General features: G+C 36.2%; 1 protein-coding gene across 1 annotated transcript; it reads left to right on the top strand.

The window, feature by feature from the left end:
• The first annotated feature begins 3378 nt into the window (after window positions 1–3378).
• On the top strand, window positions 3379–25894 carry LOC137396812 (complex III assembly factor LYRM7-like). Its single transcript, XM_068083123.1, has 4 exons — window positions 3379–3409; window positions 5347–5490; window positions 7365–7452; window positions 25557–25894. The coding sequence occupies exons 1-4, from the start codon at window positions 3389–3391 to the stop codon at window positions 25634–25636; spliced, it is 333 nt and encodes a 110-aa protein (XP_067939224.1). The 5' UTR covers window positions 3379–3388; the 3' UTR covers window positions 25637–25894.
• The last annotated feature ends 1788 nt before the right edge of the window (window positions 25895–27682 follow it).

Genomic DNA, 27682 nt, shown 5'->3' with positions numbered 1-27682 from the left:
CTATTAACAGATTAGTTCTCGTTCTGTCCACAGATTAGTTCTCATTCTGTCCACAGATTAGTTCTCATTCTGTCCACAGATTAGTTCTCATTCTGTCTACAGATTAGTTCTCATTCTGTCTACAGATTAGTTCTCATTCAGTCTACAGATTAGTTCTCATTCTGTCCACAGATTAGTTATCATTCTGTCCTCCGATCAGTCCTCGTTCCGTCTACAGGTTAGTTCTCATTCTGTCTACAGATTAGTTCTCGTTCTGTCCACAGATTAGTTCTCATTCTGTCCACAGATTAGTTCTCGTTCTGTCCACAGATTAGTTCTCATTCTGTCCACAGATTAGTTCTCATTCTGTCCACAGATTAGTTCTCGTTCTGTCTACAGATTAGTTCTCATTCTGTCCACAGATTAGTTCTCGCTCTGTCCACAAATTAGTCCTCGTTCTGTCCACAGATTAGTTCTCATTCTGTCCATAGATTAGTTCTCATTCTGTCCACAGATTAGTTCTCGCTCTGTCCACCTTCTTGAATGCAAGACTCAGAGTAACCCAATAATAATCACATGCAGTGAGTATATATATTAGGCTATATAGTGAGTTTATATAGTAGGGTATATATCTATATAGCTTACTATATAGACTCACTATATTTCCTACTATATAGCTATATAGCCTACTGTATAGATTCACTATATAGCCTACTATGTAGCTATATAGCCTATTCAAGTACACAAATTTTGTGTTTAGATGGTAGTGAATCAAATAAAGAATACTCCATTTAACAGAGTCCCTTGGATTTAAGTTCTTTTCAATCCAACTAATGCTGCCCCACAAGAGAATAAGGAGGTCATCTAACATATGGAATTAGCATGCAATGATGCAGAATGCGTACTTTTTTGTTGCTTACAAAGAGGGGCAATTTCTTTCTTTAAGTTTGAAATGACAGTTGGAGTGCATTCTAATTATGTATCTCACAGATATGGTGGATCTTTAGTATTGATAGTGTAGAGGCTAGAGATGGAGTAATTTGCAAAAGCTCACCCAATGTAATTGAAGCTACGTGTATATTGAAAAGATTTCCACACCTTATAGAAATGAGTTTGATGAATAATTCTGAAAGAGCTGTGCTCAAATATCAGTTATGTTGGATGGTTATGTTCAATGGTAGAGGCATGTTTTACACACCATGATAAATGACAATTCATAGGAGCATAAAGACAATAAATCTAGACTTGAGAGTTATGAAACCTCAACATAAATTCTTTATCTCCCTCTTTTATATATTTCTACTTGTAATCGAATTTCAAACAACTTAGAAAATCATAATCATACTGAGTTACGGAGAAATGTATTTTTCATTAAAACATTGAACATTATCCAATCAGACTGCTAGTATGCTATCCAATCAGACTTCAGGTATATTATTCAATTAGGTTGCAGGTATATTACCCGATTAGACCGCAGGTTTTCTCAATCAGACGGCTAGTTTAATATTCAATCAGACTGCTGGTATAATATTCAATCAAATGGCTGGTATATTATTCAATCAGACTGCTCATATATTATCCAATCAGACGGCGGGTATATTATCCAATCAGACTGCTGATGTATTATCCAATCAGATGGCTGGTATATTATCCAATCAGACGGCTGGTATATTATTCAATCAAACGGCTGGTATATTATTCAATCAGACTGCTCATATATTATCCGATCAGACAGCTGGTATATTATCCAATCAGATGGCTGGTATAATATTCAATCAGACGGCTGGTATATTATCCAATCAGACGGCTGGTATAATATCCAATCAGACGGCTGGTATATTATTCAATCAGACTGCTCATATATTATCCAATCAGACAGCTGGTATATTATCCAATCAGACTGCTGGTATAATATCCAATTGGCCTAAAACCAAGGGTTGTAGAGCAATGTAGTGTACCGGGAATCCTCATTTATAAGGCGCACCTGTGAACCTAAAATTTTGTTTGAAATTTTTCAGTGCGGCTTATACACGCGGTCTAAAAATTATACCTGTAAACTTCTGACAATGTTTAGGCGTCCAATCATACTCGTAATGCATTACAAAGTGAATTCGGGTCTGTAGACTGGAGCAACTTGTTATATTGTTGTTGATGCTGCTATGCAAAATTTCTTGATACCATTACTACAGCATTCAATAATATTGCTTTTCTACAAAAGGTCTCGATAGGTTTATCTAAAATGTGCAACAATCCTTAGATGACTCAAAAAGTACTTTTGGAAATTAGAAGAGAGGTTGTTTAATTTTACAACCTCTTACAGCTTGTTCGTGTTTCTCATTCTTTTTCTGTCAATTATTAATCACTTTTTTATCAATTATTAAAAACCTGTGTGTAGCCTTTTACTATCTCCATATTGTAATAAATTGTTTTATTGTTTGTAATTTTACGCTGCTAAATAAATACATATGCAAGATAACCAAATTCACCCATACGAGACTTATTTACTGTCAATCCAGGAGCACCGTTACATCGTTACACCGGGCATTTAGCCAGCTCAACAATTAGATTACAGTGCACCCTCAGCATATAATTACCCTGATATACAGTGCATCCTCAGCATATGATTACACTGATATACAGTGCAACCTCAGCATATGATTACCCTGATATACAGTGCACCGTCAGCATATGATTTCCCTGATATACGATTTTTTCACCATACGATGCCAACCCTAAAATGGATTAAAATCGTATCCTAAGGTCACACTGTACTTGTACAAATAATACTTGCACAAGTATTAGTCATTGTCCATGTATTGCGATTCTCTGGCACTTGATTCCATTCATGGGGTTTGTTTCCGTAGGCGCAAAAATCTACCACAGCAGTTTGATTGGGAGTTTCCAAAGTTGCGTTCACAATTTTAAATTTAAATGCGACGTCGTATTTTGCCTTTCAAAATGACATGTTATAAATGTGCTCGCTGATTGAGTACTTGTTTACCATAGATTGCTGAAGGCAAAACGCATTCTCTGCATTGATCAAACACCCATTGTTGATTGTTACCTCGTCAACTAGCACGCGTCACAACAGATACAGACGGTCAACTTGGCAAATTGCTCGTGTGGCAATGTTAAATTAAGTGTGCTAAATGAATGGATAAAATGATAGATGCTGCTTATACAACGCTGTACACCTGTAACTCAAAAAACAACTTTCAAAATTTTGACTGCAGATACAAGAGAATTTATGGTAATGTGTTGCCCAAACACAAACTTCTTATGAATTGTGCAAAGAATTAATGCATTGCTATTTATATGACTATACGAGCTACATTGTTGTTTTCAAATGCCAAAGCAATATTGTCTTGTGCAATTGGTCTGTTTTTTCGTTGTAGGCATCTTCTTAAAAATGTCATCACACCGTACCCAGGTATCGTGTTACCATTTATTGTTAGCTTATTATATTAGTGCATTAGCAAATGTGACCATTGACAACTTCTGAATGAAAGTAGGCTATGTATTGACTAGTTGAGAGGTCTTGAAAGCCATTTGTCCTTGGGTAGGATTACTAACTAGGATTTCTGGAATATTCTTTCAGTTGTGAAAGAAATGTTTTCTAAATTCTCGTTTGTTCGGACTAGTACAGACTGGGCCATACCCAGACATTGAAAATTGAGTTCTGTACAATAGTTGAATACAAAATAATGGTACAAATTCTACCAAAATCACTTGTAAGCACTGGCAAGGTGTGTCGAAAACTGGTGGAAGAAACTGTTGCGAGAGCGACCTATTTATCAAAGTTTCCATACTTGGACAGACACAGCTACAACAGACAATCATCCAGACGATTGAAAGTCTCTGGAAGCGAAGTCCTAAGAATCGGGTTTGACTGTATTCAGAGAACCGGAACTGAGCCATGAAAATTTTGACTCGCTATGCTAAATCTTTTGCATTTAAATGGAATAATTATTGGTATACAATCAAATGTTGTGTAGTCATGTAGTCAGCGAATTTTTATTCCACAAAATATAACCAGTTAAATCAGGATTTAGCTAGGTTTTATGCCTGAAAATGTTACTGACTTCATTTGTATGACAGCTAGTGAATAAGTGATAATAACCTATATATGACAGCTAGTGAATAAGAGATAACAACCTATATATGACAGCTAGTGAATAAGAGATAACAACCTATATATGACAGCTAGTGAATAAGAGATAATAACCTATATATGACAGCTAGTGAATAAGAGATAACAACCTATATATGACAGCTAGTGAATAAGTGATAATAACCTATATATGACAGCTAGTGAATAAGAGATAACAACCTATATATGACAGCTAGTGAATAAGTGATAATAACCTATATATGACAGCTAGTGAATAAGAGATAACAACCTATATATGACAGCTAGTGAATAAGAGATAATAACCTATATATGACAGCTAGTGAATAAGAGATAACAACCTATATATGACAGCTAGTGAATAAGAGATAATAACCTATATATGACAGCTAGTGAATAAGAGATAATAACCTATATATGACAGCTAGTGAATAAGAGATAACAACCTATATATGACAGCTAGTGAATAAGAGATAATAACCTATATATGACAGCTAGTGAATAAGAGATAATAACCTATATATGACAGCTAGTGAATAAGAGATAATAACCTATATATGACAGCTAGTGAATAAGAGATAATAACCTATATATGACAGCTAGTGAATAAGAGATAATAACCTATATATGACAGCTAGTGAATAAGAGATAATAACCTATATATGACAGCTAGTGAATAAGAGATAATAACCTATATATGACAGCTAGTGAATAAGAGATAATAACCTATATATGACAGCTAGTGAATAAGAGATAATAACCTATATATGACAGCTAGTGAATAAGAGATAATAACCTATATATGACAGCTAGTGAATAAGAGATAATAACCTATATATGACAGCTAGTGAATAAGAGATAATAACCTATATATGACAGCTAGTGAATAAGAGATAATAACCTATATATGACAGCTAGTGAATAAGAGATAACAACCTATATATGACAGCTAGTGAAAAACCTGTATATGTTGTCATCTATAGACAACTCAAACTCGGTTGCTACTTTACTTGATCAGGCACTGATTTCTGTTTAGATTTCCTTTCAAGACTTCTCCATGGCTAAAAATATGTAGCTTCAGGTAACTTCACTGGTTTCCTTTCTCAGACATCCAAATATGATGCTCACATTGGTTACCATGGTTACCAAAATTTCTGAGAATGCATATAAATCTTATCTACATGAACAAAGATATAGCAACTCTTCAACTCTTACAGCTTTTCATCATCTTTTGGCAGGTGCTTTCTCTGTTCAAGCAGCTGCACCGTACACGTCAAATGATATTCAAGGGAGACAATGGAACTCTACGGGAAGCGCGTCACAAGATCAACTCAGAGTTTCGAGAAAGGGCAGCTCTTGTCAATGCTGAAGAGATTAAACAGGTGCTTTCTGTTAGTTATGTCTGTCAACTGGGTGACTGTAATGACCAATTGGCATTCACTTATCACTAGGCTTGTTTAATTATATCTCTCATCAACTGGGTGACTGTGATGACCAATTAGCATTCATATAACACTAGGCTTGTTTAATTATATCTCTCACCAACTGGGTGACTGTGATGACCAATTAGCATTCATTTCACACTAGGCTTGTTTAATTATATCTCTCATCAACTGGGTGACTGTGATGACCAATTGGCATTCATTTAACACTAGGCTTGTTTAATTATATCTCTCACCAACTGGGTGACTGTGATGACCAATTAGCATTCATTTAACACTAGGCTTGTTTAATTATATCTGCCATCAACTGGGTGACTGTGATGACCAATTGGCATTCATTTAACACTAGGCTTGTTTAATTATATCTGTCATCAACTGGGTGACTGTGATGACCAATTGGCATTCATTTAACACTAGGCTTGTTTAATTATATCTGTCATCAACTGGGTGACTGTGTTGACCAATTAGCATTCATTTAACACTAGGCTTGTTTAATTATATCTGTCATCAACTGGGTGACTGTGATGACCAATTAGCATTCATTTAACACTAGGCTTGTTTAATTATATCTGCCATCAACTGGGTGACTGTGATGACCAATTGGCATTCATTTAACACTAGGCTTGTTTAATTATATCTGTCATCAACTGGGTGACTGTGATGACCAATTGGCATTCATTTAACACTAGGCTTGTTTAATTATATCTGTCATCAACTGGGTGACTGTGTTGACCAATTAGCATTCATTTAACACTAGGCTTGTTTAATTATATCTGTCATCAACTGGGTGACTGTGATGACCAATTGGCATTCATTTAACACTAGGCTTATTTAATTATATCTGTCATCAACTGGGTGACTGTGATGACCAATTAGCATTCATTTAACACTAGGCTTATTTAATTATATCTGTCATCAACTGGGTGACTGTGATGACCAATTAGCATTCATTTAACACTAGGCTTGTTTAATTATATCTCTCATCAACTGGGTGACTGTGATTACCAATTGGCATTCATTTAACACTAGGCTTGTTTAATTATATCTGTCATCAACTGGGTTACTGTGATGACCAATTAGCATTCATTTAACACTAGGCTTATTTAATTATATCTGTCATCAACTGGGTGACTGTGATGACCAATTGGCATTCACATCCTCAAATTCAGAAGTGAGCTCTCGGCATTACTTTCAAGAATTGATTACCATATTTGTTTAATATTATGTAGTGAACAGCATACGCCCTTGTGATTATATTTACAGTATATTAAGATAGAGTAAGGAACATATCCCCGTTAATTATGTTCATAATATCTTTGAGTGAGGAACATCCGCCCCCATGATTACATTTGTGCTATCATGGAGTGAGGAACATAGGCCCTCATAAATATATTTACGCTATCATAGAGGATATCATATGAAGGCAAAGCTGCGTGTAGTTTTGCAAAGTTATATAATAACTTTGCGTTATGTAACACATTTGCCTGTAGTCTATCCATCATTTTTTCACATCAGCACCCTGTTTGCACATTCGCTTGTCCATGAAAAAGCCGCCATCTTTGTAGAAAACAATCTTCATTCTCTTGATTAATAGTGTTTTTCGGTGTTGTTTTGATACTAAAATAAAAAAATTGGCAAATTAAAACATTGTTTGCAATAATTAGTTGCAGAAGCTTCGCGTTTTTAACGATAAAAATTGTCCATAAAGATGGCAGACAACGGTAGAATGACGTTTCGAAAAAACGAAGGATAGAGATGGTGTGGAGGCGGAGCTAGTGTAGGAAGGCTATATAATAACACAAATTTGCCTGTAGTCTATAGAAATGGGTGTGGAGGCAGAGCTAGTCTTGAGGAAGTCAGTTGTTCAAGCGATGCAGAAAGAACCGGATAGTGACATATTTAGTAAGTAACTTATTAGTAGATCTATAGATTTAGTAAGTAACTTATTAGTAGATCTATAGATTTAGTAAGTAACTTATTAGTAGATCTATAGATTTAGTAAGTAACTTATTAGTAGATCTATAGATTTAGTAAGTAACTACTAGATCATGATATCCTTCACAATCAAACTCGCAATACCTCCACTTTGTCCACTTGATCACATGATATTTATATCATTGCTTCAATTTGCCCTCATATTTAGTCAATAGTTGATATCAAACCAAAATCATATCTTAGTTGATATTATTTGTTTTTTGAAGCAAAATGCATTAAGTCTAAAAAATGGGATAACATGCGTTCCGAGATTTGTATTTGCTATTGCTAATTAACTGTATTTAGCAGTTTTACTGATATATGGTAAATGCCACTATAACGTAACTTTTTTACGTAAATTACACTTAAAATAATAAATTCATGTAAAGTTTTTGCTTTGTATTAATTAAGAAATTGTATAAAACGTAAAACATCAAGTGGCACATTCTTACATTTGAATAACGAGAGTTATTTGACCCGTAGTTGACCTTGAACATATCCCTTTTTTCCTTGCTGTGCTACCTTGTGGAATTCATTGTAAAATATGACTATTGACCAGAATAAAGATAACTCATAATAATAGCCCTCGCCCTGGACAAATGGATAGACAGACACTGCTCATATCCTATTTTTCTATACATTTTTCATATATACTTTTATATAGACATAGCTGCATTACCCGTCTACGGAAACAGATTCACGTGCAGCATAAGGTTTATTGAGAGTTATCTTTCATACTGTAAAACAACTCCAAATAAGCAGTCTACTGACATTGTTATCCTGATCAGAGTATGCATGCACATATACATGTCAATGTTGGGGAGAACAATGGAAATCTACAATGTGTTTTACAGCTAGATGCATGTAAAATCTAGTAAATATTCTAGATTCATGTGTCTAGATTCATGCATCCGTTCATACCCGTCTATATTTGCAGTTGACGATCGCGCACTTCTGCCGCTGAGCCTCCGCTGACCAGTCTTTACCCGCCGAGCAGTTGACAACCGCGCTCTTGCCTCGCAATCAATCGCTTCGCACTTGCAATCAATCGGCTCGCACCCGTCTCGCAATCAATCGCCTCGCACTCGCCTTGCAATCACCTCCCACTCGCCTCGCAATCAATCGCCTCGCAATCAATCGCCTCGCAATCAATCGCCTCGCAATCAATCGCCTCGCAATCAATCGCCTCGCAATCAATCGCCTCGCACTCAATCGCCTCGCACTCGCAATCAATCGCCTTGCACTCTCCTCGCAATCAATCGCCTCGCACTTGCCTTGCAATCAATCGCCTTGCACTCTCCTCGCAATCAATCGCCTCGCACTCGCCTTGCAATCAGTCACCTCGCACTCGCCTTCCAATCAATCACCTTTCACTCGCAACCAATCGCCTTGCACTCGCAATCAATCGCCTAGCACTCAATCGCCTCGCACTCAATCGCCTCGCACTCGCGAACTCATTCATTCGGAAAGCTGCGCCTGGAGACACTCGCTGTACTCGGGGCGAAAAAGGTCTCTCGCGCATCCCCGAGTGACGCCACGGCCCCAAGCCTAGCTATGCTACCCAGCATTGCCCGGGTAGTAAAAAAGGTCTTTGCACAGAAAATTTGATTTGTATTTAACATATAACAACATTTGCCATTCTAACTTTCAAACAACATATCATGAAATAAGTGTTTTTTGTAGTTGAAATAAATTAAGAGAGAAAATAAAACAACTGTAAAGGTTTTCAAACTTTTTAAAACAACTACAACTTTCAAACTTCATATCATGAGGCAAAGGTTTTGTGCAGGACAACTGATTTAAAAATAAATAAAACAACTGTAAAGGTTTTCAAAACAATGTAAATTTAAAATTTCATAATTTTCAGCGACCTATATCTTCTAATAACGTATAGTGGAACCTCAGTTCTTGAACATATTCAGTTCCAGAACTTCGAGATCCGAAACAATTTTTCCCATTAAAATATAATAATGTAAATTTTAATCCGCTTCAAGGCGAGAAAACAACTTTGGTAAAGTACTTTTTCAACATTTTACACCATAAGCTGTACTTGTACCCTGGTAATAAAAACGTCTTTGCACAGAAAATCTATTTGTATTTAACATATATAACAACATTTGCCATTTCAACATTCAAACTACATAGGTAACATGAGAAAACATGATAGGTAACCTATCATGAGAAAAGTTTTTTGTGCAGTTGAAATATTTTGAGAGAAAATAAAAAAAAACTGCAAAGTTTATCAAACTTTGTCAAACAAATGTAACTTTCAAACTTCATATAATGAGGAAAAGGTTTTCCGCCAGTAGATTAGATAGATAAAAAAAATAAAATAAATGTAAAAGGGATTAGATGTAAATTTCAAATAATTAGCAAGTAATAGCTAAATTAAGTCTGTTTTGCAACAATTACAATAAAAGATGATATGGTAATGATACAATTATTACAAACTAAGAAAACAAAATAAAATTCATGAATATGTTGAATTAATAGTAGCAATTCTTGCATAAAAGTGTGTGGGTATAAAAAGGTTACTGTCCCACCAGAAACTATCCATCAATTCTTTGAATATGACGATACTGAAAAATATGACGGAATATCATAGTATTTTGTAGTTGAAATTTTATTAGAACAAGTTCTGCCAAAAATGGTTGAATAAAAGAATAATATTAATAATAAGGATTGAAAACTAATCAAGTAATAATAACAGTGATAGGAAAATGAATAATGTTTAACCTTCAAACACGATACTCAATTTATGTTTAAGAGAATGCAAGTTGAAATAATAACAACGATGAAACAAACTCTAAAAAACTTATATTATAAACTTCAAAAGTCATAAGAAGTTTTTAAATGTAATAAGAGAATTTAAACTTATATATCTATATAGTATATATTTCTCAAAGTATGTAAATGTATGTAAATATAAGAGAGTGGAGAATAACTGATACTTGCAATCTTACACAATAAATCTTACAGTAATCTTGCAAATGTTTGCGGTAAAATGTGAAATTAATTACGAAAAACTAAATGGTTAGGTTTAAAAGGAAAGATGTGTAAGCTAATACATCTAGTTGTACAACCCAGCGTTGCCCGGGTAATAAAAAAACTGAACCAAAAATTGATTTGTATTTAACATTATATAACATTTGCCATTCTACCTAAAACAACTGTAAAGGTTTTCAAACTTACTTTGTCAAACAACTTGTAAACTTCATATCATGAGAAAAATGCTTTGTGCAGGTCAAATAACTTTTTAAAAATAAAACAACTATAAAAGGGTTTAGATGTAACAGTGAAATAATTAGCAAGTAATAGCTAAAGTAAGTCTGTTTTGTTACGATTACAATATGAGATGATTCGGTAATCATACAATTAATACGAACTGAGAAAACAAATAAAATTCATGAATATGTTGAATTAATAATAACAATTCTTGCATAGAAGTGTATGTATAAAAAAGTTATTGTTTCACCAACAGCTATCCATCAAAACTCTGAATACGACGATACTGATACGACGATATGTTATGTAAAAATAAAATATTGTAGTGTCTTTGTCTTATCGAAGGTGAGAGAATCTAGATGCTATTCCTACTCGAGATAATACAATTGTCCGCGTCAAAAGTAGTGACCTTAATAGCGATTTAGCAATTGAACCTTAAAGGTTGACTTGCAACAAAATTCACATTACAGTTATTTGATATGAAAAGATTCACCATGTTTTACTCTGTTGTGTTGTAGGTGCAAAATATGTGGAAAGGTGATTACAAGCTCTTAAAAGCTCAAAACCCAACAGTTAATCGCAGCCACACGAGACTGCCGTAGTTTGGATTCTCTTTCTAAAACGACTCAAATGTGACGTAGTTGTGAGAGGTGGTTTCTGTTTACACTTTCATGCAACCTTATTCGTCGAAATAGTTTCACAAATTTACTTCACGCATTCAATAAAACCATGTCTATTGTTCTTACGCGTCTGTTTTATCGTCATCGTAATGCTGTCACTTTTAGCAGTGATGTCCTATAACTTACCGTAAAAATTTGTTTAATTTTTTAGCCTTAGCTTGGAGGAGTACATGTCATTGTCTAATAATCATGACGAGCCTGTTGGTCACTTGTGATAATCGAAAAGTGCAGCAGAAATTATTTGTGAAGTATTGGGTCACATGATCAGATTACGACTTGACGATTAGATAATGCCGAAACTAAACTGTAAAGTAGCGAGCATCTATATTTGATACAAGGTCTTCGGTAAAACCCGAAGCGTTTGTCATAAACTAGTGCTACGATAAGTTTTATATTGAGCTTTTTATTGGCCTTTTAATTCACGTGAGAACATCACGTGACAAGATAACCAAATTTCATGGCTACGTCATCGAAATAAAGAGATTCCAGATTTTTGAGCTTTTAAGAGCTTGTAATCTCATTTCCACATATTTGGCACCTACAACACAACAGAGTAAGACATAGTGAATCTTTTGATACAAAATGACTGTAATATGAATTTTATTGCAAGTCAACCTTTAAGAAAAGTCAGAAATAGAAGTTCACAAAAACGGCATCGTGTTTGATAGAGTTAATAAAATTTAATCGCCAAATTCTAATATTGAGAGAGTCTATTGTCGATATCGTTTTGCCGAAAAAAAATTAGCCCTAATACGTCAAGGACAAAAAATCATCGCGTGTCATGAAGCTAAAAGAAAGCCATATAGTTGTAATTATTACGTCATTTTTTTGTGAAAACGGCAAACGATGAATAGGTGATGTATAGAGGCGCACCAACCGGAGATTCCCGTTAATGCGCCCTAGATACCTAGTAGCGGCTAATAGTCCGAAAATTACGGTACTCTATAAGGCGGACACATACACAGATACACAGACAACGATTGCCGTTTATATAGTAGATAAGCTTATATAATATAACTAGCTGTGCCACCCGGCGTTGCCCTTGTAATAGAAGAGTATTTGGACAGAAAATTTATTTGTATTTAACATATAACAACATTTGCCGTTCTAACTTTCAAACTACATATCATGAGAAAAGTTTTTTGTCTTATAAACAATGAGAAGTAGAGAGAGTTTTGCTATTAGGCAGTTTAATAATGTGAGCGAACAGCTTCTAGTGATGTTATGCTATGACCCGCGTCATACGTAAAGCAGCTCGGTATTGCTCTGATATAATGACTTATATTGGCAGGCTAGCAATTCGACTTCCGTAGTCCAGTGGGCTAGGCGTAAGACTGGTGAATGACTAGGTCCGAGATCCAATCCTCCTCAGTACGGAATATTTATTCCAAGATTTTAAGATCTATAGCCGGATTTCCGACGGAGTTTGAGAAATATATATAGATATAACTAGCTGTGCCACCCGGCGTCGTGTAATATGCTGATCTGACTGCATCCACATATGCAGTTGTACATGTCAATAATATTTGAGAGACCAATAGAAATATGCAATGTGTTTTACAGCTAGTCTACAATGCATCAGTCTCGAACCGCTCAAATCGGAATTGTCCTAATTTTGCACACAGAACTGATAATGGAATTGACATTGCTAGGCAAACTGAAGTTCTTCAAACTGGCAGTATTGAAAAGTTTTACATGTTTTAAATTACATATTTTAAGAAACTCTAGGAAATATTTTGCTATTGCACTGCTTAGCTATCACCAGCATTTATTGAATTGAGACTTTTACATGCTTGAAACACTAATCATGACTCACCAGTTCTTCGTCTATAGCCTGTGTTTTGACATGGTATATACAAACTGTGCAGCAGTAATGTGGTCGTGTTGATAAAATTTATTATCAATAAAATCTACTATATAAACTACATATATGGCCTCTCGCCTTTCCAACGTAAGGCATTACATCGGGAGCATTTGTGGACATTCGTCCCATAGAAAAATTCGGCCCTATACTGTATTGCAGGACTGTAGTCAAGTGCGAAGTTTTCTGTCCATACACGGTGCCTGGTAGCAGCTGCTGTAAGTGCATCTCGCTGTTGTCGCCGTTTCATCTGCTCAGAAAATTCAGCTTGCCAAGCAGCTGTTGTAGCTAGTGCATCATGTTCTTGTCACCGCTGCATCTGCTCGGAGGTTTCTGCATGTCTGGCCGATGTAGCGGCTGCTCTGAGCCGTTTGAGTCGCTGCTGGGTCGGTTCAGTAGTCTCTGCACTTCTAGCGGCTGCAGCATCTATTTTGGCCTGCTCTCGATATACCTGTGTTTGTTCAGCGGTTTCTGGTCTTCCAGCAGCTGCTATTCTGTTTCGTTGTAGGTGCACCTGTGTTTGCTCTGCAGTTTCTGCACTTCTAGCAGCTGCTATTCTGTTTCGTTGTAGGCGTAGCTGTGTTTGCTCTGCAGTTTCTGTACTTCTAGCAGCTGCTATTCTGTTTCGTTGTAGGCTTAGCTGTGTTTGCTCTGCAGTTTCTGCACTTCTAGCAGCTGCTATTCTGTTTCGTTGTAGGCGTAGCTGTGTTTGCTCTGCAGTTTCTGTACTTCTAGCAGCTGCTATTCTGTTTCGTTGTAGGCATAGCTGTGTTTGCTCTGCAGTTTCTGCTCTTCTAGCAGCTGCTATTCTGTTTCGTTGTAGGCTTAGCTGTGTTTGCTCTGCAGTTTCTGCACTTCTAGCAGCTGCTATTCTGTTTCGTTGTAGGCGTAGCTGTGTTTGCTCTGCAGTTTCTGTACTTCTAGCAGCTGCTATTCTGTTTCGTTGTAGGCTTAGCTGTGTTTGCTCTGCAGTTTCTGCACTTCTAGCAGCTGCTATTCTGTTTCGTTGTAGGCTTAGCTGTGTTTGCTCTGCAGTTTCTGCACTTCTAGCAGCTGCTATTCTGTTTCGTTGTAGGCTTAGCTGTGTTTGCTCTGCAGTTTCTGCACTTCTAGCAGCTGCTATTCTGTTTCGTTGTAGGCTTAGCTGTGTTTGCTCTGCAGTTTCTGCACTTCTAGCAGCTGCTATTCTGTTTCGTTGTAGGCTTAGCTGTGTTTGCTCTGCAGTTTCTGCACTTCTAGCAGCTGCTATTCTGTTTCGTTGTAGGCTTAGCTGTGTTTGCTCTGCAGTTTCTGCACTTCTAGCAGCTGCTATTCTGTTTCGTTGTAGGCGTAGCTGTGTTTGCTCTGCAGTTTCTGCTCTTCTAGCAGCTGCTATTCTGTTTCGTTGTAGGCGTAGCTGTGTTTGCTCTGCAGTTTCTGCACTTCTAGCAGATGCAGTAGCAGTTCCGCTTCGTTGTGGGCGTAGCTGTGTTTGCTCTGCAGTTTCTGCTCTTCTAGCAGCTGCTATTCTGTTTCGTTGTAGGCGTAGCTGTGTTTGCTCTGCAGTTTCTGCTCTTCTAGCAGCTGCTATTCTGTTTCGTTGTAGGCGTAGCTGTGTTTGCTCTGCAGTTTCTGCTCTTCTAGCAGCTGCTATTCTGTTTCGTTGTGGGCATAGCTGTGTTTGCTCTGCAGTTTCTGCTCTTCTAGCAGCTGCTATTCTGTTTCGTTGTAGGCGTAGCTGTGTTTGCTCTGCAGTTTCTGCACTTCTAGCAGATGCAGTAGCAGTTCCGCTTCGTTGTGGGCGTAGCTGTGTTTGCTCTGCAGTTTCTGCTCGTCTAGCGGCTCCTTTGCGAATTCGGTCTCTTTCTCTACGGGAATCAATCTGTTCTTACGTTTGGGCAGTAGGCTTTTTGGAAGGCATTGCACTGCTTCAAGCATTTCTAAAAATGAATGAGATGGTGTGCTTTTTTTGTAATATACACCGCTCGCTTTCTTCTCACCGTTGCCTATCGCAACGCTCGGAGTGCCCGTGCAAGTTATGTAGTAGCTGTAGTTCTGTAGTACTCGTAGCTGGAAAAAAGTAAAAGTAACTCAGCTGCGGAAGGAAATGAACATGTTTACTATCACAAACAGTGGCAAATCCAACGTTTTCAACCCTTTCACTGAAGTAGACTCATTCATGCGCTTTCTATGGTCGACAGCCGTAAACACATTTTTGCGACTTTCCCAGCAATTGCTAGCAACCGAATTTTATTATTCGTCGATAACATAACCAACGATCTTTAAGACTTTTATAGTAGTGACAGTGTTGTCCAAAGATTTCTCTATAAAATTAGCCTAAAATTTAATTTTAAATCTTCGTTTGAGAAGTTCCAACTTAAAAACGAAGATTTTTTGTGCGAGTTCATTAAATGCGTCCAAGTTAAAAAACAAATAACTACTTATGTTGATGACATTATAGCCAATTCAGATTTTTGTGATTACACAGATAATTAAAATGCACAAAGTATAGATGCACCGAATCTTTTGCATAGCAGTGCTTGTTAACATGTTGGCAAAATGAAATATATAACCAAAACAAACGTTATAGATGGATTTTGAAATTGAAAAAATATTGTATACATATTAAGCAATATCGGCAAAACTGCTGGTAGTAGGCCGATAGCTAAATTTGTACACGGACGCAAGTGAAAGGGTTATGTAGTGGAAGTGTGGCAATTCATAGACAATACAACATTGATTAAGAAATACTTACCTTTTTTATGTAGAAATTTAGTAGGAGAGAACTGCGTTTTCCAGTGGTCGCAAGAAACCAACGTTTGCGTGACCTTCTCGGTACACGTTGGCAGTAAATATAAATCGCATGTAAATTACTATTCATTAATGTAATTTATTTTATTTAATGATTAGTACATTTGTATAGCTGTATAGGCCGCCGAACTCAGGACGGTGCTTATTAACACAGCAGCAATTTTGCTGTTTCAAACGAACCAGTGTCGTTGGGCGCCGTAAAGAGGCGTGCTAACCAGATATGACGCGTTTTGTGTAAAAACGATGAATAGGTGTATAGAGGCGTGTACTAACCGGAGATTCTCGTTAATGCGCCCTAGATACCTAGTAGCGATAATTCGGCTAATTCAATAATTTCGGCTAATAGTGCGAAAAGCACGGTACTCTGTAAGGCGGACACATACACAGACAGATAGACAGACAACGGTTGCCGTTTATATAGTAGATGAGAAGTAGTGAGAGTTGCTCGCTATTAGCCAGTTAATAATGTGAGCGAACTGCTTCTCGTGACGCTATGCTATGACCCGCGTCGTACGCAAAGCAGTTCGGTATTGCTCTGATATAATGACTTACGGTATATTGGCAGGCTAGCAATTCGATTTCTGTAGTCTAGGTGGGTACGACGCCAGACTGGTGAATGGCAGGGTCCAAGATCAAATCTTCTTTCGTGCGGAATACTTATTCTACGATTTTAAGATCTATAGCCGGATGATCAAACCTACGAATACACATACAAAAACAAACTTTGAGAAATATATATACATGTATATCTCATGTGTGTGAAAGAAAATTGAAGATAACATATTAAGGTTAACATATTGTTTTGTTTCGAATTTTTAACATGTACAATATGTATATAAAATTTTGATGTTTTTACTAGGGGGTGGGTTGCATTAGATAATTACTAAGGATTTCTAAACCCAACACAAGACTTTGGCCTTGCGACGCTAACACTGGCATGAATTAAAATTGTATGGCGAAGAGTCCATTGTACAATGCATAGGGAGTTGTCTTCGCTTGACATCACTCCTCTGACCTTAAATAATTACAGTGGAAGCCCTTACAACTTGAATAATTTGTACAATCTCAATAATGATTATCGGGATTGTAAATTACATGTATACAAAGCGCAAAATACATGTAAACTGCCTAATCCATTCCAAGATCTTTTGAAACTCAGTCCTTTGGCCCTTAAAAAATCAACTTTTTAATTTAATGACTGTACAGCATCTATGGTATTTTATTGATTGTATACAGTAACTGTGGTATTATTGGTTGTATACAGTAACTGTGGTATTATTGGTTGCATACTGTAACTGTTGTATTATTGGTTGTATATAGTAACTGTGGTATTAGTGGTTGTATACAGTAACTGTGGTATTATTGGTTGTATACAGTAACTGTTGTATTATTTGTTGTTTACAGTAACTGTGGTATTATTGGTTGTATACAGTAACTGTGATATTATTGACTTGTACCAACAACTTTTCCGTTATATTTTTTTCTTGGCTTAGAGTCCATGATTTTGGTAACTTTACGTCAAGGTAACGGGGGCACACCGTCAATGTCAATTTGAATCGGTTTTTCCACATTTTTTTGAACAGGAAGGTCTATTTTCCAAAGAAAAAATATATATCTGCTATATAAACGGCAATCGTTGCCTGTGTGTGTAATTTCAGTAGACTGCATATTTGGAGTTGTTTTACAGTATGAAAAACAACTCTCGATAAACATTATACAGTCAAACATGGATAACTCGCCCTCGGATAGCTCGAACACACGGTTAGCTCGAACGGTTTCTTTGGTCCGTTCCCACGTAATGATAAATTGCTTTAGATAACTCGACCTCAACTCTGTTAACTCGAACAGTTTTTTGCCCAAAGTCTACCGAGACGGTTGTTATCGCTTTAGAAAAGCACTTTTTCCAAGCCATAGAGGTAAACCTCAACTTTTCGTATTCCATAGGCGTCGTTATTACCACCATCGGCAAAATATTTTTGTCAAAGACTTTTCTAAAGGTTTGGTGAAATTTGATTTTTAACAAACATCCGCTTGGCGATGGCCCTTCGGAAGCAAGGAAAAGTGAGGTAACCTTCGCATAAACTTCAAGAAAAATCAGCAAAATTGATCTTGGTTAAAACGCTCAAAAGAAAAAGATGTCTTTTCTTCTGAGCGTTTCAACAACGATCAAGTTTTGCCAATTTTAATCTAAAAAACGTCCTGGCATTAACATCACCTCAAACAACAAACCAATCTCAAGTGATAGTAAAATCTCTATACTTTTTGATAAAAAAGTTTTAAACTTTACATTAGAAGCATTTAATTTGAAACAAGCCATTTGTGCTTTTGATTTATGTTATAGTTTTTATATGTACATGTATCTACTAATAAATAAGTGGAATTGTGACAGTGCTCTGATAACTTGAACGCTCTGATAACTCGAACACTTTCGCTCGGTCCCGTGAAGTTCGAGTTATCCATGTTTGACTGTATCTATATATATATTTCTCAAAGTCCGTCTGTGGATCCGTCTGTAGTTTTTCCGGCTATATCTATTATTAGAACAGCTGAACTGGACAACAATGCAGACTCAAAGTCATGGCTTACCGTCATTGGAAACCTAACTATATTAAAGGTTGACTTGCAACAAAATTCACATTACAGTTATTTGGTATCAAAAGATTCGCCATGTCTTACTCTGTTGTGTGGTAGGTGCCAAATATGTGGAAATGTGATTAAAAGCTCTTAAAAGCTCAAAAACAAAAAGCCGCCGTAGATTGGAATCTCTTGATTTCGATGACGTATCCGCGGATTTTGGTTATTGTCTTGTCACGTGATGTTCTCGCGTGAATTGAAAATCCAATACAAAGCTAAATATCAAACTTATCGTAGCAATAGTTTATGACAAACACTTCGGGTTTTACCTAAGACCCCGTATCAAATATAGATGCTCGCTACTTTACAGTTTCAGCTTGGCCATTTTGTCCGACTATTCAACATACGTGTACATGTCCGAGTTGCGATCATAAAAAATGTCAAATTCTGAAGAGTTAAGACCCTGGCGTTTCGAGCCTGGCGCTCTATCTGAAGAAGATCCTCAACGGAATCAAACCTCCCAGCAAGTAAGCACCGCCACTAGCCAGCTCTTATGCGCCAAGCTAGCTAGTAGTAATAGTTTTAGCTTGAGAGTGATAGAACGAATATTATTATTATTATATACACGTATATGATTTTAATAATGATCGCTTCATATTGCGAAAAAATAATTACAGATTTTTCTCGAATGACAACATTAACAATTTTATTATTTAAATCTAGTGCTGCACTGATATACTGTTGGATAACATCGACCTGATGTATTAGCTATGGTTGCATAGACATATCTGTTCATTTCTTTAGGAGCTAATACCACCGGCTACAGAGTGGTGTGTCTGCAAGCGCTGTCAAGACATGCCATCTCTTTTTGAATGTTTGTGCTGCCATGATGCTGAGTTTGTGCATCGTCTCCATGACCGCGGGAGCATGAATGCCTGTGTATGCATCCTGGTGTGGACGAACTTGTGGCGTCCACCCCTTGAGTTGGGGTGGAATAATTACCTGCGATATCATAGTGAGTTGGATTTTCATTTAATGCCAATAACACCAAAGCTATGCTAATGTGTCATGCATTATCTACAATTCTTGTGTTACACATTTAATGCATCGGTTGAACACACATATTCTGAACTAGTGGAACACAAGGAGAACTGTTATATTTGGCTTGTACACTTATTACAGTAGAAAGTGTATTAGTTTTATGCTTTTATTATATAAAGATCGAGATTATTTTGATGATCAGCAATTATTGTTTTTCAATAATTGTTTTGGTAGATAATCTATTCCCATTTGGAGAGCCATCGCCAAATTCTCGGAACAGGTTGTGTGCATACCGCAATCTTGTGTTATGGTTTATGCCGCAAATCTTGTTTGCAAGTTTGCAAACTCTTCTTCATCATCCGTTGGTGGGAAAAGAGCCCGAATCTTAGACACCAAGCAGGCAGGTAGAGGCCGTCGCTCACCGCGACGAATTTGCGGCATAAGCCAAAACACAAGCTTGCGGTATGCACACAACCTTTGTAACAACATCCGTTGTAATGGACCTCACTCTCAGGCCGTGGGAAATTAGATCGGACTGGCATCGCTTGAAGCCTTCCAGCTCCATGGCGTTAGAGCTGGTGGTCTCCGTTGACTGCAAAGTAAAAAAGTTACGACCAACAATCACTTTCACATTATTTGAATGAATTATTTAGCTAGATCAGCAACTTCATGTTTATGTATTAATAACTACTAAAAAATTTCGGTTTTTGTCAGGCTGTGAAGTAAAAACTGTCAAAGTTTTACCTTGACAAGATGGCTGCTGACTATTAAACCGCAGCTCTGATCCATCATAGTGTAGGCCCCGTATAGTGCGCAATGCCCCGGACTATCACATCTACTGTCACCTGCGAAATCAAGCTCCCAATCGATTGCTGCCATCAGTCCCTCGTTATGCAAGGTGTACTGCTCAGCAATACACTGTAAAATATTGTAAAACTTAATTATACAAGATTAATTTGTATCATTATCATTAGTCTAAGAATGTAGAATCCTCTTCCCCCTTTTTGTGTTATATTATGATGAAGAATCAGAATTTCAAATTATAATATATTTCACTTGAAGGATGGCATATTTTCATTTCAAGAAAAAAGTTGTTTCTAAATGTCGTTATTCAATTAGTGGCCTAGCTTTTACTCACATTTTCCAAGTTTATGGGTAAATATTAACACTCACACCATGTAAGTATTCTCTTTGTTGGTAGAGGCAAACGCTGTGGCTTGGTATCGCGATGTTCAGGGGCGACAGAAAACGGAGGTTCTGCGTAAGGCATCCGCCAGAAAAGAGTGATGCAGCTGCCAGCAGGGGGTTGATGACGTGAGCTCTGTTCACCCTGGCAGTTGTTTCCCAAGTGTACGATTGGTGACAGGAGGCACATGTAACCTTGAACTCTACCCATCCGCCTTCTCGCACCATCGTGAATGAGCAGGGGAGGGCGCAGGCGTGACAGTGAAATAGTCGCTGGAGTGCTGTCACACTTACTATTATTTTCTCCTCTTTGAAGGAGGATTCGGGTCTGAAATCACAACACAATAGTTGACTTGCAATGAGATTTGTACAACATCATTTCCTGTTATTATATCATATTTGCTTGATCAGAAAAAGAATAAATATATAGTCATGCAATCATGACACAGATTTTACAAAACCTTATCAGAATCCATGATATTGTAAACATAAAAATGTGAGTAATAATTCTATGGATATTCTTTATATTTTGTCAAGTTTGGTTAAGTTCAGCTTTATCTTACATGTAATTGGAGTGTTTGACGCTGGCCAACATAGCGCTCAAACTCTTCCCAGTCTTCAGTGGTTGGCACAAACTCTTCATCATCTAATACTAATAATAATAATCATCTAATAATACTAATATGCTATTAACGATGATACCGGAAAATGACAATAACTATTTTATATAACATATCTATAAGTGAGTGGGGTTAAGAAATTTGGCGAAATTAATCGTGAAACTTATAACATTTTATCAATTATAGATTAATATATTACGTTTTACAGATAGATATGCAGTATGAATTAGTTTTGTTATTATAATAAGAATAATACACGTAATTAAAAAAATAAAATACTAATAATATCATATTACAATTAAATGACATTAATATTGTAATATTAAATATAGATTAATACAGTAGTATTAGGAGTATACTAGAAAATAATCTGAGTTACTACTACTAATACAAGTGGTTCATAAAATAAATTACTCACGTGCTTTGGTGGCATGTGGAGTATGCAAACAGGTTAGAAAACATGTCGTCTTTGAAATAGCGAAAACAAAGGTAAGAGTAAGCAGGCGAATAAATAAAGTTTGTCACATCCAGCTTCACCCAGTTGCTCCACGCCCGGTGAAGGTCTGGTCTTTTCTCTGCTCTTGGCTAAGAAAAAAGGTGCTTCTCAGCTTGCTAGCTGCACAAACACGATGTGGCGCGTTAGAGATTATGATGAATTGAAATTAACAAGTTTAATACGAGAAAGCGTATCTGCTATTTGCGATAGATCAAACTTGAACTGAAACTAACATTACCTGATCATGTGACTTACAATTCCCGCCATATGGCGCGAACAACTTCTACAGCATTTTTCGACCATTACAGCGGACCAAAAGGTTCATCATTTTTATCAGAGGATGATATGCAATCATTCAAGCTAAGTTTAAAAAACTAAACATATTTTTATGCTATGTTTTGAGATGTCAGTGCTCAAAGTTGCAGCATTACGATGTCGATAAAATAGAGGCGTAAGAACAATAAACATGGTTTTTATCGCGAGCGTGAAGTATATTTGTGAAAATAGTTCGAAGAATAAGGATGCATGAAAGTGTAAACATAAACCATCTCCCACACATACGTCACATTTTAGCCGTTTTGGAAAACGAATCCAAACTAGGGCGGTCTCGTGTCGCTGCGATTTTCTGTTCGTTTTTGAGCTTTTAAGAGCTTTTAATCACATTCCCACATATTTGGCACCTACTACACAACAGAGTAAGACATGGCGAATCTTTGATACCAAATAACTGTAATGTGAATTTTGTTGCAAGTCAACCTTTAACTAGCTTAGTGGAGTTTTCCATTGGCAATATGCCAGGCTACTAGCTTGAAAGGTACAGTTGTTTGACAAAGTTTTAAAACCTTTACAGTTGTTTTTATTTTTCTCTTAATTTATTTCAACCACACGACACACTTCTCTCATGATATGTACTTTGAAAGTTAGAATGGAAAATGTTGTTATATGTTAAATACAAATCAATTCTCTGTCCAAAGACTTCAGTAGATTGCATATTTGGAGTTGTTTTACAGTATGAAAGACTACTCTCAATAAAACTATTGCTTTACGTCATAGACCTATTAACTATACTGTATAGTTAATAGGTCTATGCTTTACGTAAATCTGTTCCCTAACACGGGTAATGCAGCTAGTTGTTTATAAAACAAAACACTTTCTCATGATAGGCCTAGGTAGTTGGAAAGTCAGAATGGCAAATGTTGTTATATGTTAAATACAAATAAATTTTCTGTCCAAAGACTCTTCTATTACCAGGGCAACGCCGGGTGGTACAGCTAGTATATATATATACCGAGTATATATATATATCAGTATAAATTACAAAGTTTGTGGTCCGGTTTGTGCATGCGTGCGCAAAGTGTGTCCAGCTATAACTATTTAAGTCTTGGAGTTAGAATCTCACATTGTGCTGGATTTGAACTCATGAGGACCCCAACCGCAGGTTGGTAATCCAATTGCCTAACCACGAGTCTGTCAAGGCTCTTACGATTCATAGCTCTTACTATATACTGTTTACACCCTTTTCTCGATTGCACGCGCTGAATGACGTATTGATTGAAACTCTTTTAATTCTATGAAACGCGATGTTTTTCCGTTTTTTCATGAACTTCTATTTCCGGTTTATCGTAAGGTTTAATTGCTGAATCCGCGGTCAAGGCTTTTCATGTGGACAATTGTATTATCTCAACTAAGAATAGCCTCTACATTCTCTCTTCGTTTGGTCAGACAAAGTACCAGACAAAGGCAGTCCAGTATCTCATTTTTACATTTGTACCAGTATTGAGAAGTACCAGTATCATCATGTTCAAAAATTTGATGATTAGCTTCTGCTGGAACAGTAACCTTTTTTATACACACACTTCCATGCAACAAATTGTTATTATTAATTCAACATATTCAGGATTTTTATTTTGTTTTCTCAGTTCGTATTAATGGCATTATTGCCAAATCCTCTTTTATTGTAATCGTAGCAAAACAGACTTAATTTAGCTATTACTTGCTAATTATTTGGCATTTACATTACATTTTTAAAAAACACTTATAGCTATTTGATTTTGTTTTTTAATTTCTTTGACCTGCACAAAACATTTTCCTCATTATATGAAGTTTGAAAGTTAGAATGATAACTATTGTTATGTTAAATACAAATTAATTTTCTGTGCAAAGATTTTTATTACCCGGGCAATGTCGGGCATTTAACTAGTATATATAAATATATATTATATATATACATTATATTACATATACAATATATATAAACTATCTGAATGCACGGGTAATAAAAAAGTTTTTGTACAGAAAATTTATTTTTAATTAACATATACAACATTTACCATTCCAATTTTTTAATGAAGGTATTTATTTATTTCTGTGTGTTTCCAACCAATACATAAATCAAATACCAATATATAATAGCTCAAGCAGGTAATTTAGTCGCCATTGACCAAGTTTTTTTACCCTATGAATCTGAGTCTAAATCTATTGTAACTTCAATCAATTGCAATGTCAATCTGCAACTTTTAGAGCACTTTATTTAAAGGTTGACTTGCAGCAAAATTCACATTACAGTTATCTGGTATCAAAAGATTCACCATGTCTTACTCTGTTGTGTTGTTGGTGCAAAATATGTGGAAATGTGATTACAAGCTCTTAAAAGCTCAAAAACGAAAAGCCGCCGTAGATTGAAATCAGTTTATTTCTCTGACGTCGTCATTACATTTGGTTATTGTTTTGTCACGTGTTGTTCTCACGTAAATTGAAAGGCCAATAAAAGGCTCAATATAAAACTTCTCCTAGCACTAGTTTATGACAAATACGTTGGGTTTTACCAAAAACCCCGTATCAAATATAGATACTCGCTACTTTACAGTTTTGTTTCGGCTTGGTCTAATTGTTTAGTCGTAATCTGATCATGTGACTCATACTTCGTGGTTAATTTCTGCAGCATTTTTCGATTATCACAGGTGACCAACAGGCTCATCATGATTATCAGACAATGATATCTACTCCTTTGAGCTAAGGTTAAAAAATTAAACAAATTTTCACGACAGGTTCAGATATCAGTGCTGAAAGTGACAGCATTACAATGACGATAATATAATGTAACACGATGTACCATGGCTGTATGATCAACTCTTTTGTTCCACTACTATATGTACTGTACTGTACCATGGCTGTATGATTAACTCTTTTGTTCCACTACCATATGTACTGTACTGTACCATGGCTGTATGATTAACTCTTTTGTTCCACTACCATATGTACTGTACTGTACCATGGCTGTATGATTAACTCTTTTGTTCCACTACCATATGTACTGTACCATGGCTGTATGATTAACTCTTTTGTTCCACTACCATATGTACTGTACCATGGCTGTATGATCAACTCTTTTGTTCCACTACCATATGTACTGTACTGTACCATGGCTGTATGATTAACTCTTTTGTTCCACTACCATATGTACTGTACTGTACCATGGCTGTATGATTAACTCTTTTGTTTCACTACCATATGTACTGTACCATGGCTGTATGATTAACTCTTTTGTTCTCTGGTTGTAGCAGTAAGAGTGAACCCAGAAACCTTGAGAAATAAGAATGCCAAGATGAAGATTGGAGATGTTCCTGAAAACATGACTTGATTACGTAGTGTTGAAAAGTATATTTTAGTAGCTGATGCTTGCAGACACCTCTAGCAGACACTTATGGCTAGATATAGGGAAGAAAGTTATGAGTTTTAACACTCGGTTGTTAGTGATGTTCTTAACTTATTTGATCGTTGTTCTCAAAGGTAGTTGGAGTCGCGGTGTGGCAGCTGAGGATATGGTATTGCTTTTTTTTTAATTGCTAGTTCAAACTAATAGAATAATAGAGTAATAAAAGATACAGGTGTGCTATGATATCACTTGGTTATTTTAAGAGTTTATCATTTCGTTTCATTTATCATTATAATATGCTTAGTTATTGTAATATACTACTATATTATAATAATTATTGCACACTTCTTAAAAAACACTTTTCACATAAACAGAGTTGGTTTACTAGAGATGGTCATTAATGCCTTCATTGCTCATAGCTATGTTTGTGATGGGGCTGATGCTTGACAAGTTTCTAAAACCTGATACAGATTTGTAAGCGTTACCACGTAAAAGAACTGCGATGATCATATCTTTGCTATCATATCGATCTGGCCCGATCTACATGTATGTCAATACGTAGTGTTATGTAATGGTTCAGCCTTCATAATACTAGCGAAGCCAGAGGAAGCAATAGTAAAACAAGCATCGCATATTGTCATTTGTCTCCCCTGTATAACGTTATTTACAGTTTTCTGTTCAATGAAAATTCGACAAACTGAAAATCTTAAACGAATCAAATATAAATTAGTTTAAACATCATTTAATTTTATTAAAAGTCATCAGCTAATTGAATAACGCAATTCAAATTGTAGCTTCACTTGTTTTATACACAGTAGGCAAAATATCTATACGCATCGAAACTACCAGCCGTTAGCTGCGAATGGTAGAGATAGAAATTGGCCCATTCGTATGACACTAAGTGTGACTCAAATCTGAATACAACAGGTTTGACAATCAATTTTTGCTGCTGGAATATATCCGGCCAGATAAATGCACTAAAAGTTAGAAATCAGTCATATCCGCGATATATCCAAGCTAATGTTCAATACGCATTTGGTGATTTGATTACAACTAACTAGATTAATGAAATTTCAATTTAGTCATTTATAACGAAATAGGCAAACTTTTTACTAATGTTTACTGCAGAGACTGGTCTCTGATTAAACGTTCTTATCTTAATTTTTCTACATAAATTTGTGCGTGAAATCCGTTATGATTGACGGGGGAGCGACTGACAACATCGCAGCCAAGCTGGATAGACGGAAGAGAACAACTCCTTTTCAGTGCAGCTGATGCATCAGGTGCAGTGCGTCTTGTGACACAGTGCATCGTGCAAGAGAATACGCCGAATGTAGACTTTCTGACGTAGTACGCCTAGATACGAAAAGCTGAATGACTGAACAAACCGAATATTTTGGGAGTTCCACTCTCGTGTGACTATTTAAGGATAAGGGTGCGTAACTCAAACTTCTATAAAGAAAGAGTTCAATGAATTCCGTAGAAACATTTTAGAGGCTGTTGTTCATTTTCGCGCCAGTGAAGCACGCTGTGAATAAAAATATTACATATTCAATCGAAGTATTTTTGCTGTCACTATTGTCCAATCACTACTTGCATTACCTTTGACAGATAAAAGGGAAATGTCTAGTAGAAGCAAAAGGTTTTATTTGTTCAGTAGGACCGTTAACCATTGGTGAACTAGTAGCTAAATAACTAGCCAAAATTGTTTCTTTATTCAATTGGAAATGAATACATTTATTTCTATATATAGTAATATTTATTATAATTATATAAACAGGAAACCAATATTATTTATTGATAATAATTGATTTATAGATAATAGTTGAGGGAGGGCAACTCCCAAAAGATATTCGGTCTGTTCAGTCATTCAGTGCGTTCGGCTTTTCGTATCTACCGTAGGACGAACCCGAACACGGCACCAGAACAAACAAATATGCTGAATAAAGCCCCTGTATACAAATACAAATATTACGAGCTACAAATATTATGAGCTATAGTGGTTATTTTACTGATCTGTTGAATTCATTT

The sequence above is a fragment of the Watersipora subatra genome, chromosome 5, assembly GCF_963576615.1.
Source record: "Watersipora subatra chromosome 5, tzWatSuba1.1, whole genome shotgun sequence".
NCBI classification, from domain to species: domain Eukaryota; kingdom Metazoa; phylum Bryozoa; class Gymnolaemata; order Cheilostomatida; family Watersiporidae; genus Watersipora; species Watersipora subatra.
Note: the sequence above shows the minus strand (reverse complement) of the source record. Positions and strands in the feature narration are given on the sequence as shown.